Source organism: Pezoporus wallicus, unplaced genomic scaffold, assembly GCF_028554395.1.
Source record: "Pezoporus wallicus isolate ANWC-B61680 ecotype Strahan unplaced genomic scaffold, APGP_CSIRO_Pwel_v1 contig_14159, whole genome shotgun sequence".
In the NCBI taxonomy this organism is placed as follows: Eukaryota; Metazoa; Chordata; class Aves; order Psittaciformes; family Psittacidae; genus Pezoporus; species Pezoporus wallicus.
In genome coordinates this window covers 545,913-560,591 of record NW_026642380.1, presented here as the reverse complement: position 1 = coordinate 560,591, position 14,679 = coordinate 545,913, and the positions used below count along the sequence as shown (strand labels likewise).

The window sequence follows — 14,679 nt, the reverse complement described above, 5'->3', positions numbered from 1 at the left end:
ATGGAGGCTGGAGGCTTAGGGGAGACCTGTAAACGTGCCTCAGTTTCTACATCTCTCAAACAAGAGGACCATTTGCCCACTCTGACCTTTCTCTACATGTTCAGCAGCCTTCTGCGAATGACCACAGTGAAGAAGCAAGGGGCAAACTTTCCCCACTGGAAGTAAGAGGACAGTGATGCAGCCAGAGGTGGGCTCACACTGCAACAAGGAACCAACACAAATCCACAACAGGCCTTCTTGACAGCAGCCACCTCTGGCAATACAGCTGCTGCCTGGCTGGGTGAAGGCCACTGAGAAGTTACATTGCCCCAGCCAAGGCCTTCACTTGCAGATGCTTCTCCTTCAGGCAGTCAAGGATGCTTCAAAGATGGATGGGAGGGCAGCACTGCTCCATGTAGGGTATAGACAGCCTTCACTGTAACCTCCCAGCTCAAGAGCAGTATATCCTACATCCCCTTGACCCTTCAGTCAATCTTGATGATTAAAGATCAACCCTGGCTTTAAAAGATGCACAACGACAGACAATAGCAATCATGGGTGCTTGTAATTTTCCAACTAGCACTGCTCACCAGAAAGCTGTATTGACAACTACTCAGTAAGCGCATTCTCAACAGAAGGTGGAGGTACAGCCCCTTCCAGCAGCTCCCAATATCCCTTCTTGCAGGGATCCTCATTCTTTCCTTTACTTTTCCCTATACCCACTTTATTCTGCCTGAGAAGGTCCATCTTAAACCACTATTAACTTTCAGAGACCCATGACTTGGCTGGATGTTCACTTAGGCATTGTTCAGCCTTTAATTCTTTGCACTTCCATTTCTTCAAAGACAAACTGAATACGGATATACCTAACAGGAGAATCAGCAAGCCTCCTAAGTCTCCACACATTCAAGCAAAGGAATGCCATGAAAGCCAGGCCACACCAGCAGAAAGGTAACCTGGCTGCAAGCAGAAGCCCCAGAGACTCCAGAAATTTAAGCACAAGCTGAAAGGTATTGTCCATTGAGAAGCAAGGGCCATAAAAGCCAAAAGAACCCCCCAGCTGTGAAAGCAACGTTCTCAGATCAATGCAGTCTTCACTTGAAGGCTGCAGTAGCGTTGAAGCAGACATGCAATTCCTCTGCTGGTGTTCAGGAGTTTGAAATCCTGGAAGGAACAAAACCCCACCTATGGAAGCTGGATCCATGCCCTGCCTGGTGGGGACTGCAGAAGTATCCACACTTCATGTTTTGTTTATAGACAAGTTGAGCTTTCTCCCCTAGCTCCAGATCTCTGAGCACTAACACGTTCTGATGAAGTCTCTGCCTTATTCTGCAGTGCAGCAGCCCTAAGGCAGAGGTTTTGCAAAGCCCGTCTTCACAAGCACGTAGGAAGCAGCTACAAAGAAAAATCACACAGTTCATTAGCAGAAAGGTAGCCGTGCTCTGAAACCATTGGACCCAACCCTGAGACCTCAGGAAAACAGGTAGAGATAAGATAGTCACAGTAAGGTAGCTGCAAAACAAATAGGGTTAAATCCCTGATACAGGGTCAAGGCAAGACAGACGCAGGAGGATGTTGGAAGCAAGCAGCATCAGAGGCCCAGCCACGCTCTGCACACTAACCTTGCTGTGTAAGCTAATAGGCATGGAAGTGGCATGGCAGGCACTCACTTGTGGCAAGTTCCAGCAGCAGTTCCTCCTCCATTTGACCAGTCCATTTGCAAGTTAAACACAATATAAGTTTATATATATATAATAAACAGACTCTGTGTCCACAAAGAAATGTGAATTCCAGTACTTGCTCTGGTCCGACAGCTTAGAGGGCTGGGCAGGCAGGGAAAGGGATGTTATTCAACCTGCTGCCTTTGGGGATGTATGATCTCCTTATTTGCAAGAGTGCTACAAGGCTGACCTCTCAGGAACCACATGGAAGACCTGTTTAGCCAGGAGACAGCACTAGGCTCAAAGTAACCAGCCAGACACCATCTGCTGAGTTTCTCTGAACTTTATTGGCACTTTAGGAAGAAAAGGGTATGGATTTTAACAACTCCTCCAAACAGGAAAAAAATGCCTTAATATCAAGGTTCTGTCTGCAGATAAGCACATGGACCCACGAATTACTCCATAACCTTAAGGAACTGATGTTTTATTACAATCCAGTAAAAAGACTGGTCAAAAACATAATTTACAGCAACAAAAAAAAAAAGAGAAAAAAAAAAACAAAAACCAAGCCAGGCAAACATTTGATAAAGTACTTCCCCCATCCCCAAGAGGAGCAGTTATCCAATGAAACTGGAACATGGAGAGGAAGAAGAACAATTCACTGTATTCTAACAAATAAAAAACCGTGTCTACAAATCTCACCATAATACTGAAAGCTTCTTACATTAGTTTTCTTGCAAAATATCATTTCTTTACAATACAGTATACATTTCCAAGAGAAGGAGGACCACAACCACAGCCTCCGTCCCATGACTAATATTTTCTAATTGTGCATAGCTAGAAGTATTGAAATCAAATATCATTAGATACCACTGGAATATAATACTGGTTAAGAAGAAGGCAGGGCTGAAACAACTACAAAGAGTTAAATAGACTCACTGGCACAAGCCGTTCTATTCCTATATTGGACTATTTGGAATTAGAACGATTAAAAAACCCTATAAACAGAAGTCATGCCAGCATCATAATACATGATCTCAGCAGTGTGGTGTGACCCAGAGCAAAAAAGGTTTACTGGTTTATTATTTGAACACATATTCCAGGCACCATACATCAGCTTGTTAGGAAGTTGCTAAAATGTAATAAAGGCTTTTCTCACCCCAAAATGCATCAATAGTTGCAATGGACAGAGCGGAAGTGCTGAGAACCAGCTTTAAAGCACCAAAACAGAAGTGTAAAGGTTGTCTGTTCCCCCAGTATCGAGACTCATATAGAGCCAGTGCCAGTAACCCTTCAGTACAGAAATACACCCGATCAGTTCCAACAAATTTAACTGCAATCTGTCATTTGTGACTTTCAAACTACTTTGGCCAACCAAAAGCTTACCATGTCATGATCCCCCAAAAGACTGTTGTGTCCAGGGAGGAGAAGGGGGCTTCTACATGACCTGCCTGGATGTTTAGAAGGCATCCAGGGTTAGGAACACACTAAGCTATGCTCCTAACAGAGGTTGGTTGGTTGGCATTTGTATGGATCTCCACACAGACCTGTATTGCTCCCAAAAAATAAAATAATACAGCACTGGTAAGGTTGATTCCAGCAGCCCAAGGAATTCTTGGGGAAATACTGCAGTTTATTAACACTATCAGGAACATTTCTTTTTGGCACAGTCCCCCTTTACCTTTCCCATAGAGCAAGGAGCTGAAAAAGCTCTAGCATTCAGATGTTTTCCTTCTATCACCACTAGCAGTGATACCATACAAAGGGGGAAATCCATAAAACTGAGAAAGTCACAAGATTTAGGATCATGTTAGGCAAGAAAATAAGTCACAGGCTAGCCTGATGACTTCCTATGGAGACAGGCTAACCCAAGGAGGGCAAAGCAAAGGAGGACTCCATTGTAGGTGGAATCCATTCTTAAGAGGCCTCTTCAGAAAGTTTACATTTCCTTCTATGAAGGATCAAGGCAAAAATCCAATTCAACCCTGAGCGTGCATGGCTGTTTCCTCCCCAGAAATGGCAGGAAGGATTCTGGCTAGCTACAGCATGGATAGCTGGGAAGACAGGAGGTGATGGGTAATACAGTAACTGGTACAAATGGCTCTTGGGACCAGTCTCACAACCACTTCTAAGAGACAAAGCCTTCTGTTCTCAAAGCTACAAAGGGGCAAAGCATCCTTCTGGGAAAGGAAAAGCACTTGAGCCAGGGATCTGGCAGAATGCTAGTGAGGATTAAGGCAACAACTGGACAAGTATCTCAGGATCCTCTCCCCTCAAACGCTGCTTGAAGCCAGGAAGACAGATACAGTCTTGTACGTGACCCAGGTAAGAGTATTTTTTGGTCCCCAGCTGCTGATCAATTTTCATGATTGCATCTGAGCTACACCAGATGTATACACAGTCATAAGGCACCAATGACTATGTGTTAAGAAGGCCTCTTACGGAAAAGACCTGAATTCCTATTCACACGACTAGAAATATCCTGGTTCAGAAAGGGAAAATACAGCTACAAAAATTTTGAGTCTTGACTCCTTTTTTACCTACCCCTTTAGGTTTCCACAGGCAAACCCAAAAAAGAAGGCAGTGGTTCTTCGCTATCTCTGCCTCAGTGGTTACATTCAAGTCAGACAAATGACAGTGAACAAAGCCATTTACCAGAGACAAAACTTCCGGAAAGCAGGGAATTCAAGGCTCCAAACCACACTGCATCAGTGGAAATATTCCAAAGGCCTCTGCATGATTAGAAATTCAAAGTTCCATCATTAAACAATAAAGGCAACACCAGCAGGAACGCCACAGAATCTGTTTGGTCTGCTTATGTTTGAAGGACAAAAGCTTTGGTCTTTTAAAAAGCCCATATTGTATCTCTAACCCTTCTTCCTAAGCTCCAGCCTCCTCTTCTCAACTACATGATTCAGACCCTGTTATCATCAGAAATTCAGACCCTGGCTACTAAGCTTAATACTGAAGCTTGCACAAGTTAGTAGGAAGGCACAGTGTCAAACTTAGCACTTTACTGTACATAATTCAGTGAAAGCATCTGCTGACCACCTCACCCAGTGGGAGAGGACAGCAACACAGCCACTTCAGTAAGGAATGCAAAACTACACGCAGTGAGACTTTACCCAAAGCCAAGCAATTTCAGATTTGCCCCAGTACACGTTTGCTTTGACAAGCCACCCCAGGAAGATGTAAATAACTATTCTTTCTTCTGTTGCTTAACTCCAGCATTTGCCCAAAACTTGATAAATAAGACCATGGTCACTCTTCTGTAGTGGTTCCAGCGTAGCACGATTACGAGTGAATGATGGGAGAGGATGGGAAAGAGAGGAGAAGAGAGTGCAGGGCAGCAGGTGCAGGGAGAGTTTACATGGACTCGAATTCATCGATGCGTTGCTTGGTGTTGCCCTGCCGAATCTGACGGAGGGTCTTGTACTTGTCTCGGCCTAGACGCATGTTCTCAGCATGGATCATATCATTGGCTGTCTTCTTGGTTTCATCCCGAGCATTTGCCAGCTCTGAGGAAAGAGCCTTCAGAGAAGGGGAAGCAGATAGCAATGGGTTAGCACACGCCAGAGACACAAAGCTGGACAAGGAGGTTTCTTACTGATCCTCCCAAAGATTCAGTGTCTATGGAAACAGTTAAGCCTGAATGTTTACAGTTGCAGGCAACCTGCTCCAGCTGACCCCACCTGAGCGAGGAAGGGAGACTAGATGATCTTAAGAGGTCCCTTCCAACCCTGTGATTATATGGAGCTGTTAATATTTCTCCCTGACATTTGAAGGTAGAAGCCATCAGGCAGTCTATCACTCATGTACTTCAAAAAGTGAAATGGAGGGACCCCTAAATTCAACAAGAGCATCTTGCAGGATGCAAGCAGTTACAAGGCTTCTATCACAAAAGCAGCCTGATGCAGAAGATAAAGTGTACCTCTGTCACTCTGCTGTGCATAACTATCACGGCACGATGCAGAACAAGCAAAGCCTGATGCAAATCAGGCAACTAGCACACAGTGTAACAAAAAGCTTGGAAAGAGTCAACACCAGAACACTGGAGCTCCATATGGGAAAGTGGCACAGCACTGATCTCTCCATCCTGAGTCCTAGTGAGCTGCTTCCAGGGTTTTGCAATGCAACCCAGACAGACAAGACAGTTACAGACAGCTGCTTGATAGGAACTGGACCAAGTTCTCCAATTCATTGCATCCAGGGTTATGAACAGCTGTCAGATGGCTGGCAAGACTCATGCAAGCACACTACATCCAACAGATGCTGCTTTTTGGCACTGCTTTAAAAATGCTTCCCTACTCGCAGTGAAATGGAAGTCAAGGAGACAAGATCTGCCTCTTTGCTCAAGCAGCTATCTGACAAGATCATGACCACCTCTTTCCCCCCTTCCTTTATTCTTTTAAATACAGTAAATACCAGCTGCAATTATTGGTAACACAACCAGAAGCAACCCCCAGACACACACCCTCTCTCCTGTGACTCCTTACCTTCAAGTGCTTCTGGACCCGTTCGTTCTTCTCCGCTTCAGTGGTGCGTTGTTCCTCACTGCGGTCCTTGATGGTGGCCTCTGACCGCAGCTCAGCACTGGCTTCCGCCGCATTCTCATCCTGCTCATCATCATGCTCATTCTCAGAGTGCATGGGCTCAGTGACGTGAGGAGTGCTCATGGCAGTCTTCAACTCCTCTTTGGTCTTTTCTAGGTCCTCCTGCACCATCTGTGCCTGCGGCAGGACATGTCACTGAGTTAGCCAATATAATCCTGAGTGCATGTGTCAGTGCTTATTACAGTGCCTCAGTGGCAAGGTTTCCTATGCTCCAAAGCTACTCAGCCACAACCATTTGCAAAGCTTCCTGCTAACAGTTCTGAGTTTTGAAGAATGCTTCTAATTCATTGAAAATGGGCTACAGGCCTCATTAGTCAAAATATTGCTACATGGAGTCAGAATAGCAGTCATTCCACCAAGAAAAGTAAAGCTGGGTATTGACAAGGGCCTCAAGCTTACAGACATTCACACTAGTGTGTTTTCTAGCGCAGTACTTTGGGTCACAGCACAGAATGAAGAGCAACTCTGTAAAAAGTACTGCTGTTTGCCCAGATTCTATTTTACCTTCTGTTGCCACTCTTGGGCCTCGCTCTCTTTCTTCTGCCTGGCCAGCTCCAGCTGCGTGATCCTAGCTGTGAGTTCTGCCATCTCAGCAGCCTGCAAAAGAAAGGCTTCTAGTGGGGACAGAACCAAAGTACATGCTAGATGAAACATTCAGTCAAAGTCCTCAATAAAAACAGTATCTCCACCATCTTTACAGTAAGAAAACGTTTCTGTAAACTTCAGTCCAACTGACATCTCCATGATGCAAAGGAAAACGAAAACCCAAGAAAAGCAATTGCTCTACACTCTTCTTGGTATCACATACAAAAAAGGAAAAGAGCACAATTCATATCTGCTGTACAAATAAACTTGTATTCAGGTATAAGTTCATCTGCTTGAGGCTATAGATTAAGGAACCAGAGTATGCTTCCTTGCTATATTCATAGCCTGGTTTGCTTGAAGAGCTTAGATGCCCTGTCACTATCCTACCTACCCAATTTTCAGTTCACCCACTTACCAGCTGTTCCTGGGTCTTTTGTTGATCATGGGATGCTTTCAGTAGGGCCTCCTTTGCCTCTTCGGCTTCTCTACGTTCTTTAGCCAGTTTCTCTGCTTCCTCCTGAGCTCGTTTCCTCTCCTGTTCCAGCTCCAAAGCTCTGCGGGTTTGTTCTTCCAGTTCTGAAAGCATAGGGGAGAATGTTTGAAGAGAGATCAAGTAAAGAATGACAGTAGAAGAGGAAGGTGCCTTTACATCTATGTCCTGGATGAGGGTTCTCCTTCAGAGGTACAAGTAAAGGAGAGATAGGAGCAACTGTTCCTTTCATCTGCTTCATATTGTAACTGGAGCTGGAAGGCTAAGAGACAGGCCTGTGCAAACTGACAGATTACTTGCCCAATTCATTTGTGAGGAAATACTCATTCCAAAAATGACAAACTTAGAAAGCAGAGAAGCATACAGGATTTGCTTGAGCAGTATCACACTGTAACACTGGCCAAGCAATCAGACAGCAATCCCACCAGCAGAGTACTGGCTCGTGTTACCCCGGCTACATTTTGATTCCCTCCTGCTATGGACATGCTGGGATAAAGCTTCCAGGCAGCACATGAACAACTGCAAGGTACACTTGCTGCCAGAGAGTCATCTTGGCTGCCACTCATCTCTAATGCAAGTCCTATTTCACAAGCTGTATACAGAAAGCTTACATTCAGCTTTGGAAAGTCAAATCAGGGTCCTAACACCAGTTAGTACACAATACTGGAGAGCGAAACAGCTGAGATGCTCGTAGCTACACTCTTCTCACTATACCCTTCTCACTCAGATTATGCATCTAAGGAAATACTGGAACATTTCATGTTACCTTGCTGAGCTTTCTTGGTTTGCTCCTCAATTTGCTTGAGTCTCTCCATTAGCTCTTCCTTCTCACGTTCAATCTTCTCCTTCTCCTTTTCTGCCAACTCCCTCTTCTTCTTCTCATTCTCCAACAGGGCTCTGATAAGAGGGAAATCATAACGTAACTTCAAATTAACAGTTACGCAGACTGGAGCACTGCTAGTAAAGCCATAAGCACACAAAAGATGTATGCTACAGCACACAGCTTATGAGTTTTATTCCACGCATGCCCCTTTATAGCAGTGGAGAAAAAAAAAGCTCTGCTGGCATTTATCTCAATGACAAGTTGATAATAGCAATGCTATAAGGGAAAGCTCCTTATATCAAGATCCACATCACTCCTGTCAAATGGACAGGCAAATCTTTAATTCCAAGAAAGCAACTGTGGGTCACATTTGTGATACATGCCATTTCCATCATCCCATTAAGATCTACTGAAGCACAAAGCAACCTGCTCTATTTTTGGCTCCAGAACATTAAGGTGTTGCCAGCAATCTATACCACATAATGCCATTGTGCAGTGATCAACCAAGTCTGGGTTACTCAGAACCCTACCAACCTCTCCATTTGTTTCTGATGCTTCTCTTCCCGAGCTTGTGCTTTCATCTGCTGCACCTCAATGGTATCTGGTTTACGTCTGCGCATGTAGAGCTCATGGTTCCCCATACAAAGGGCCAAGATTCGTTTGTTAATCCGTAACCGAGGGGCATAGAATACAAAGTCCTTGGGACAAGAAAAAGGCAGCTTTAGACCTGTTCTTTTAACATAAGCAGCCCCCTATGCATGCTATATGCTCCAAGACCCTAAGAACTCTGGAACTGCTCACCAGGTTTTCTTAATGGTATCCAATTCCTTGGTAGTTAAACACTTATCTTTCAGGAATGAATTTCAATCCAAGAAATACATACAGGGCGTAAGCGCCCAGCTTGTTGTTACAGTGTCCTGGGTTTCACTGTAAAGCATCCTTAGCACAAAGTACACAGCAACTTGGCTTCACAGTTTCATTACAAACATTATCAGGAGCTGTCTTACCAGGCACACTGAGACTATGACTTTTCCCACCTTCCTTCCCACACAATTACTTAATGCAACAGTCTGACCAGCCACAGCAAGTGTAATGTTTTGTCTTAGGCCAGAAAGGATGTTAAGCATTATGTCTAATGCATAAATAACTGTCCTATTAGAAAGGAGCAACAGTGGCAGGGAACTGCTTCCAAGCAGCAAGAATGAACAGAAGGTATCAGCTGATGCAGGAAATTAATAAACCTTACAGATGAAACCAATTACATTAATTATACATTTGCAAGAAAAAGCTCTCCCAGCAAACCCCACAAAATAACCTGAAGCTTCAGCTTCAAGCAAGGGGAAAAACTGCAAGAGACCATCCCAGGCACTACTAAAGTCAGCTGCAAAGGAAGCATTCATATTAACGTAGGTGTCAGCTCAGATCCTAATTGTATTATCAGAGAATGTGAACAGTCTTAGGAGAATCAGAGACCCTAAGCAAAGAGCTTCTCCCTGGCACTGACTTCAAACAGCTTAAGGTTATACTCAAAATTCTGCCCTCCTAGCCAGAAATAAATCCCAGTTATCACCCTACTGCCATTAGACCCATTCTGTGCATACTGCCCTGAACAGATCAGGTAGTAGAGCACTACTACCTGACTACTACAAGAGTCAGCCTTGGCATTATTATGAAGACATTGGGGGGGGGGGGGGGGTGGTGATCATTCAGCTAAGCCACCAAAAACTTTAGTTTGAATGTTGCTTCTTACTGGTGCTTTCTTGTCAATAGGCTTGATAACAAATTTCTTGTCATTGAACGAGATATTTCTGATCTCACTCCAAGGGAATCCAATTTTCGGTGTCAGCCTGCAGAAACAGAAAGCAAAAGGAAATAAAAGAGCCCCAAGTCATTCCAAATCCTTGACTTGCAATATAAAGCTCAAAATTCAAGCAAATCTGCCCTCATATTTCAGTACTCTTACATTGACTGGAATCAGCAAATTTAGTCATGTAAATGAACTATAAACATAAGAAGCAGTTTTCCAATCCCACTTTTTTAATGGAAAACAGAACTGAAGAATGCATCTGTGGCAGGAAGACTGGGGACACAAGTAAAACTAGCTTAACAGCATTTGCCAACTTCTTGTATGTTTCTGTCCAAAGCAGCACATTTTATGGATCATTCTGGCAGCGTGAAAGCACAGCCAAGAACATAGAAATTGTAAAGTCTAGTTAAAGAACTGAATTCCAGAAAAGTTTAATTCTGAATGCCTTTACACTAGAAAAGAGCTAAAAGCAATGATGAGGAGAGGGGGGTTTATTACCTGTCATTCTGCTCGTAAATGTTGAGTCCAAGAGCATCTACGCCTAGCCATAGTTCAGAGCCCTTCTTGTTCTTAATGCTGAAGTAGTTCACACCATACATCTCCAGGTCCTGTGCAATTTTCAGGTACTCCAAGACAGCATCTTCTCTGCAGCATGCAAAAGGAAAGCAGATACTCTTTAATAGGTCTATAAGCCATTAGAAGAAGATAGTGTTGCCTTCCTACATGGGCAGAGCAGCAACAAGCTGCAAAGGTTCCAAGCACCACCCCAGCAGATAATAACAAACTGTGCAAACTCAGTTTTGTTTTAGCAAGAACAGCCAGCTGATGTGGACTAGAGACGGCAGAGGCATGTGAACCTGGGTATACAGCGCAGAATAACCTGAAGAATACTAACTCCTCCTGAAGCATGCCACAGGTCTTTGTATGTATTCATACATTACACACTAGCATTTACCACTCTAAACACTCCAGTTTCACACTTCCATCGGTTACCTAATCATTCCCCTATGCTCCTCATGCCACACCTGGATCCTCTCCTCCCACTGGTCCTTGTTAAGCTTGTGCTGCTCGAGAACTCTAGAAAGAACACACAAGATGTTTAAAACCAATCAAATTATGTTTCATTAAAAACCCCATTGGCATCATATTTTCCCCACAAAAGTATTCCAGGAGATACAGTTTTATTATAAGGCTAGCTAGAGACACACCGGTCAGTATTCAGACTCCTGACAAATGACAAGTTGTATTCAGTTGTGCTTCTCCTTGTAGCAACTGTTCTGTTTTGGAGCTTCTCTCACTACTCCTGATTAGAGTTTCTTCAGTAGCAATAGGATGTGTAAGATTAAAGCTCTTAATTACATGAATACTAACACCAGTCCTCAGAGAGAAACAAGGCTGTATTTTATTCTGAACACTCCAATCAAGACATCTCCTACCCCAAAGAATCCCAAGCCCTTTAAAGCAAAGAAGGTCTGAGGCTACCCAGGTTCACTCACCTCTGTGGGAGCAGTTTGTCACTAGCAAGGTAGCCAGACTTGTGCACCTCTTTGTTGAAGTCTCCGTATTTTGACTGGACAGCATAAGAAGCCAGAAGGACAGCTGTTTCTGGAGGGCAATAAATGTCATCATTCAGAATTGCCTCCTTCACTTGAAGGAAGAAAAGGCGCTGTGTGATGTCCTGGATCAGCTCTTCTGCCACATCCTCTGGGTAGAACTTGGCACGGAATTTGAAAAGCAGGGGGCTTTCTTTACGTACATCCTGTGCTGTTACCTGGAACAGAGTTATCACATTTTATAGCCTACATATCAAGTGAAGGGGAGCCAGTTTATAACAGCAAGGCAAGCACGCATTGGAAAAAAAGAAAAATTCTCTTTTCCAATGCAGAAGTGAATGGGCAGAAAAGCAAAGATTTTCAATCCCTTATCGCCAAATACCTCATCACCTCTTCCCACAGGACTTTAGACAAGCCACTAGTTACGGTCAGTGCTGGGTAAGTTACTTTCCAGGGTTCCCTCCAAGATGCTCACATGAGCACCACATCAGCACATTAACAGAAAAGATAAGAGATCTGCCTGGATGACAAGCAGGACTAGATGCAGGAGGATCAGGTCAGACGCCATGACTCCTTGTACCTTGGGGAGGGGATGCCAAGGCTGAAGGAAGGCAACACCAACTCGCTACTCTTATGGTACTCCAGGTGTGCGGAGAGGCAAGACCAGATCCCTGACAGGAGTAGAGAGACTGAAGTTGCCCCTGCCCTCCAAGAGAAGGGAACCCAGGCCAAGTGAAAGCTCGGAGCAAACATACCTTTTTGTTCAATTTCAGCCATGTTGAGAAGCCCTTGGTGTCCTGATACTGAAGTCCAAAAAACCAGACCTCTCTTAGACCAATTGTCTTGACGACCTGCAAGAAAGATGATTAGCAAGAGCCCAGCCAGGCAGATCTCACTGTTCAAGGTAAGTTCAAACACGAGTGCTCCAGCCTTCTACCTCCCCTGCTACGGTGCACAAACCTGGATAATGCAGCATCTGAGGGGGGTAAGTGGGAGATATATTGTATTTTTCCCTCTCCCCCCTCTCTCTCTGGCTTCCTGCTATTTATAAACAACAACTGGGACACTACTTCCCGCAGCTAATTATAAATGACAACATTTTTAGCCAAAATACAATGCAACAGCTCTGAAAGGTGCAAGAGCTGCCAGGAGTCAGGAACACAGCTCCACTTTCAGGTAATCCCTCACTGATCATGCAAATGCACCACAACTGGGAAAGCCATGAATCACCTGCAAGGTTGTGTCCTACCAGGCAGTGCTGGTTTAAGATCTGTATTCTACTCTACCAATAGCTGTGGACCGCCCTTTCATGCAGCTCTTTAGTAAGTGGCACCATTAAGGTGTACTGCAGTGGGGAATGCTATTCCTATGCCAGGACAAAGCTGCCACAAAAATTAACTACATCATTAGGTAAGCTCTCTCCTTGGTCGTTTCCCTAGCACACCATGCATACTGTGTAAGTAAGAGTTAGGGCTTTATGGACATACTGTAACAAGAGACAAGAGCCTCATGGAGGGGCAAGACTACTGCTCTAGAATGCTACTGCTGGTAAAAAGGGTGGGGAGGTTTCTTGATGAATACTGTTCACTAGCATAAGACCACAGCTCTGTGACCTGGCAAGTCTAGAACATGCCACAGCACACTGCAAGTGTCTGGAAACTTAGGTTCCCCCACATCTCTCCTGAACCCCCAGTTTTCCTCATACCAGCACTTATCTGCCCCCTCCATTACTAGAAAAGGAATGGGAAGGGAGAATATCCTTTGACATGGCACCTAAAGTACAACACTCCAAGCTGATTTTACACCCACCCACCCCTCAGGCTTGCTCACAGCTTCCCTCCTGGAAACTGGACAGCAGGGTATGGGCCTTGCCCTGGGAAACCCGCTGCCCGATCATGGAGTCCCCTCTGCCAGGTAAGCTGAGGTCATTTTGTACTGCCTTCTCTCATGGTTTATGATTTCTCCCTAAATGCCTACTTCCTTTTAAATCACTTTAAGAAACCCTAAGGATGCACTCTGCTCCCTTGTGATGTGGTCTCCAGCTTTGGAGAGATACACTAGAGCAAGGACATAGGTTCCCAGCAAACACATCACTATTTAGATTCTTTAGGGCTTGGATCACACATTTCTTCTGGCCTTACAAAAGCAGAATTAGGGCTCCAGTTCTTTTTAAGCCCAAAACCCAAACGAAGCTTTCAGCAGAGGCATGCCATTAGTAGCACACACAGAATCATGTACTCTATATACATCATCCCACAGCAGTCCATGAAATTATTCAGCCTGTCCTTCATTGAATACCAATTGGAGAGCTGGCCTGAAGCCCTTCTAAACACAAGGGAATGTGGGGCAAATAAACCTTCACTCATGGGTATCACACACACAGCTAAGGAGACTTCTGGAGAAGAAAGTTTGCTGTATGCTTTGAAAGCACAAGGTAGGAGAAGAGGAAGAAAGGCTGTCCAGAGTCCAAGGGAAGCTGTTCTCAGCAGTATTAACATCTGAATGGGTTGAAAGCTCCCCCCTCTGCTGCATGTGTCTGCCTGACTCACTTCCATTTGTCAGCAGCTTACGCCTGGGAATGCAACAAGCTGGACTGCCAGCAAGGAACTGAAAGGCATCACACTGTGGCCCTGCACAAAAGGACTTTTATTCCACAGCAATAGCAGTGACAACAACAAACTGGACAGGGGAGAGGGGGAGACAGCACAGTACACAACATCACACCCCCAGGCTGCTACTGAATCATGGGGGGCAAGTGTGAAAAGGATAGTCTTCCTCCCTCCTTCCCACCTCATGTTTAGCAGATTATTCAGTTCCATTCAGCAAGGGAAAAAGCATGAAGAAGAAACAGCTTTCTACAGCTGCAAGGAGTCTGGCTGGCGGTTGGCAGCTCAATTCTATTTGGGGGTGTACAGCATTCAGAGCCCTGATGAACTGTGAGAAGTTCCATTAAGCAGTTACTAGCAGCAGCTGAGGATGGAGAAGGGCCGGCACACAGGAGAGGTACAGAGTACTGTTTAACACAGAATGCTATGCTTACACACCTAAAGTCTACACTCTCAGATGGAGTGTGACATCTTTTCTTCATGCCAAAGAGAACATTAAGTCACCCCATGGGTGTTGTTTAGCCTGCAGTACTAGGCTTAGTCTACAATTAGCAACAGATAG

The 14,679-nt window shown here is 44.6% G+C and overlaps 1 protein-coding gene across 2 annotated transcripts in view; it reads right to left on the bottom strand.

Moving 5' to 3' along the window:
• Window positions 1–1,968: 1,968 nt before the first annotated feature.
• The window catches only part of MSN (moesin), a 42,560-nt gene continuing 29,849 nt past the window's right edge, over window positions 1,969–14,679 (bottom strand). Inside the window, exons 3-13 of one of the 2 annotated variants that reach the window (XM_057429586.1) lie at window positions 12,267–12,362; window positions 11,455–11,729; window positions 10,952–11,035; window positions 10,457–10,603; window positions 9,902–9,998; window positions 8,686–8,849; window positions 8,095–8,225; window positions 7,254–7,414; window positions 6,758–6,850; window positions 6,137–6,370; window positions 1,969–5,171 (exon numbers count right to left, since the gene is read on the bottom strand). In XM_057429586.1, the coding sequence (XP_057285569.1) occupies window positions 5,007–5,171; window positions 6,137–6,370; window positions 6,758–6,850; window positions 7,254–7,414; window positions 8,095–8,225; window positions 8,686–8,849; window positions 9,902–9,998; window positions 10,457–10,603; window positions 10,952–11,035; window positions 11,455–11,729; window positions 12,267–12,362 (1,647 nt within the window). In that variant the 3' untranslated portion in view covers window positions 1,969–5,006. The remainder of the gene's footprint in view (window positions 5,172–6,136; window positions 6,371–6,757; window positions 6,851–7,253; window positions 7,415–8,094; window positions 8,226–8,685; window positions 8,850–9,901; window positions 9,999–10,456; window positions 10,604–10,951; window positions 11,036–11,454; window positions 11,730–12,266; window positions 12,363–14,679) is intronic. The other variant, XM_057429587.1, reaches the window with a different exon arrangement.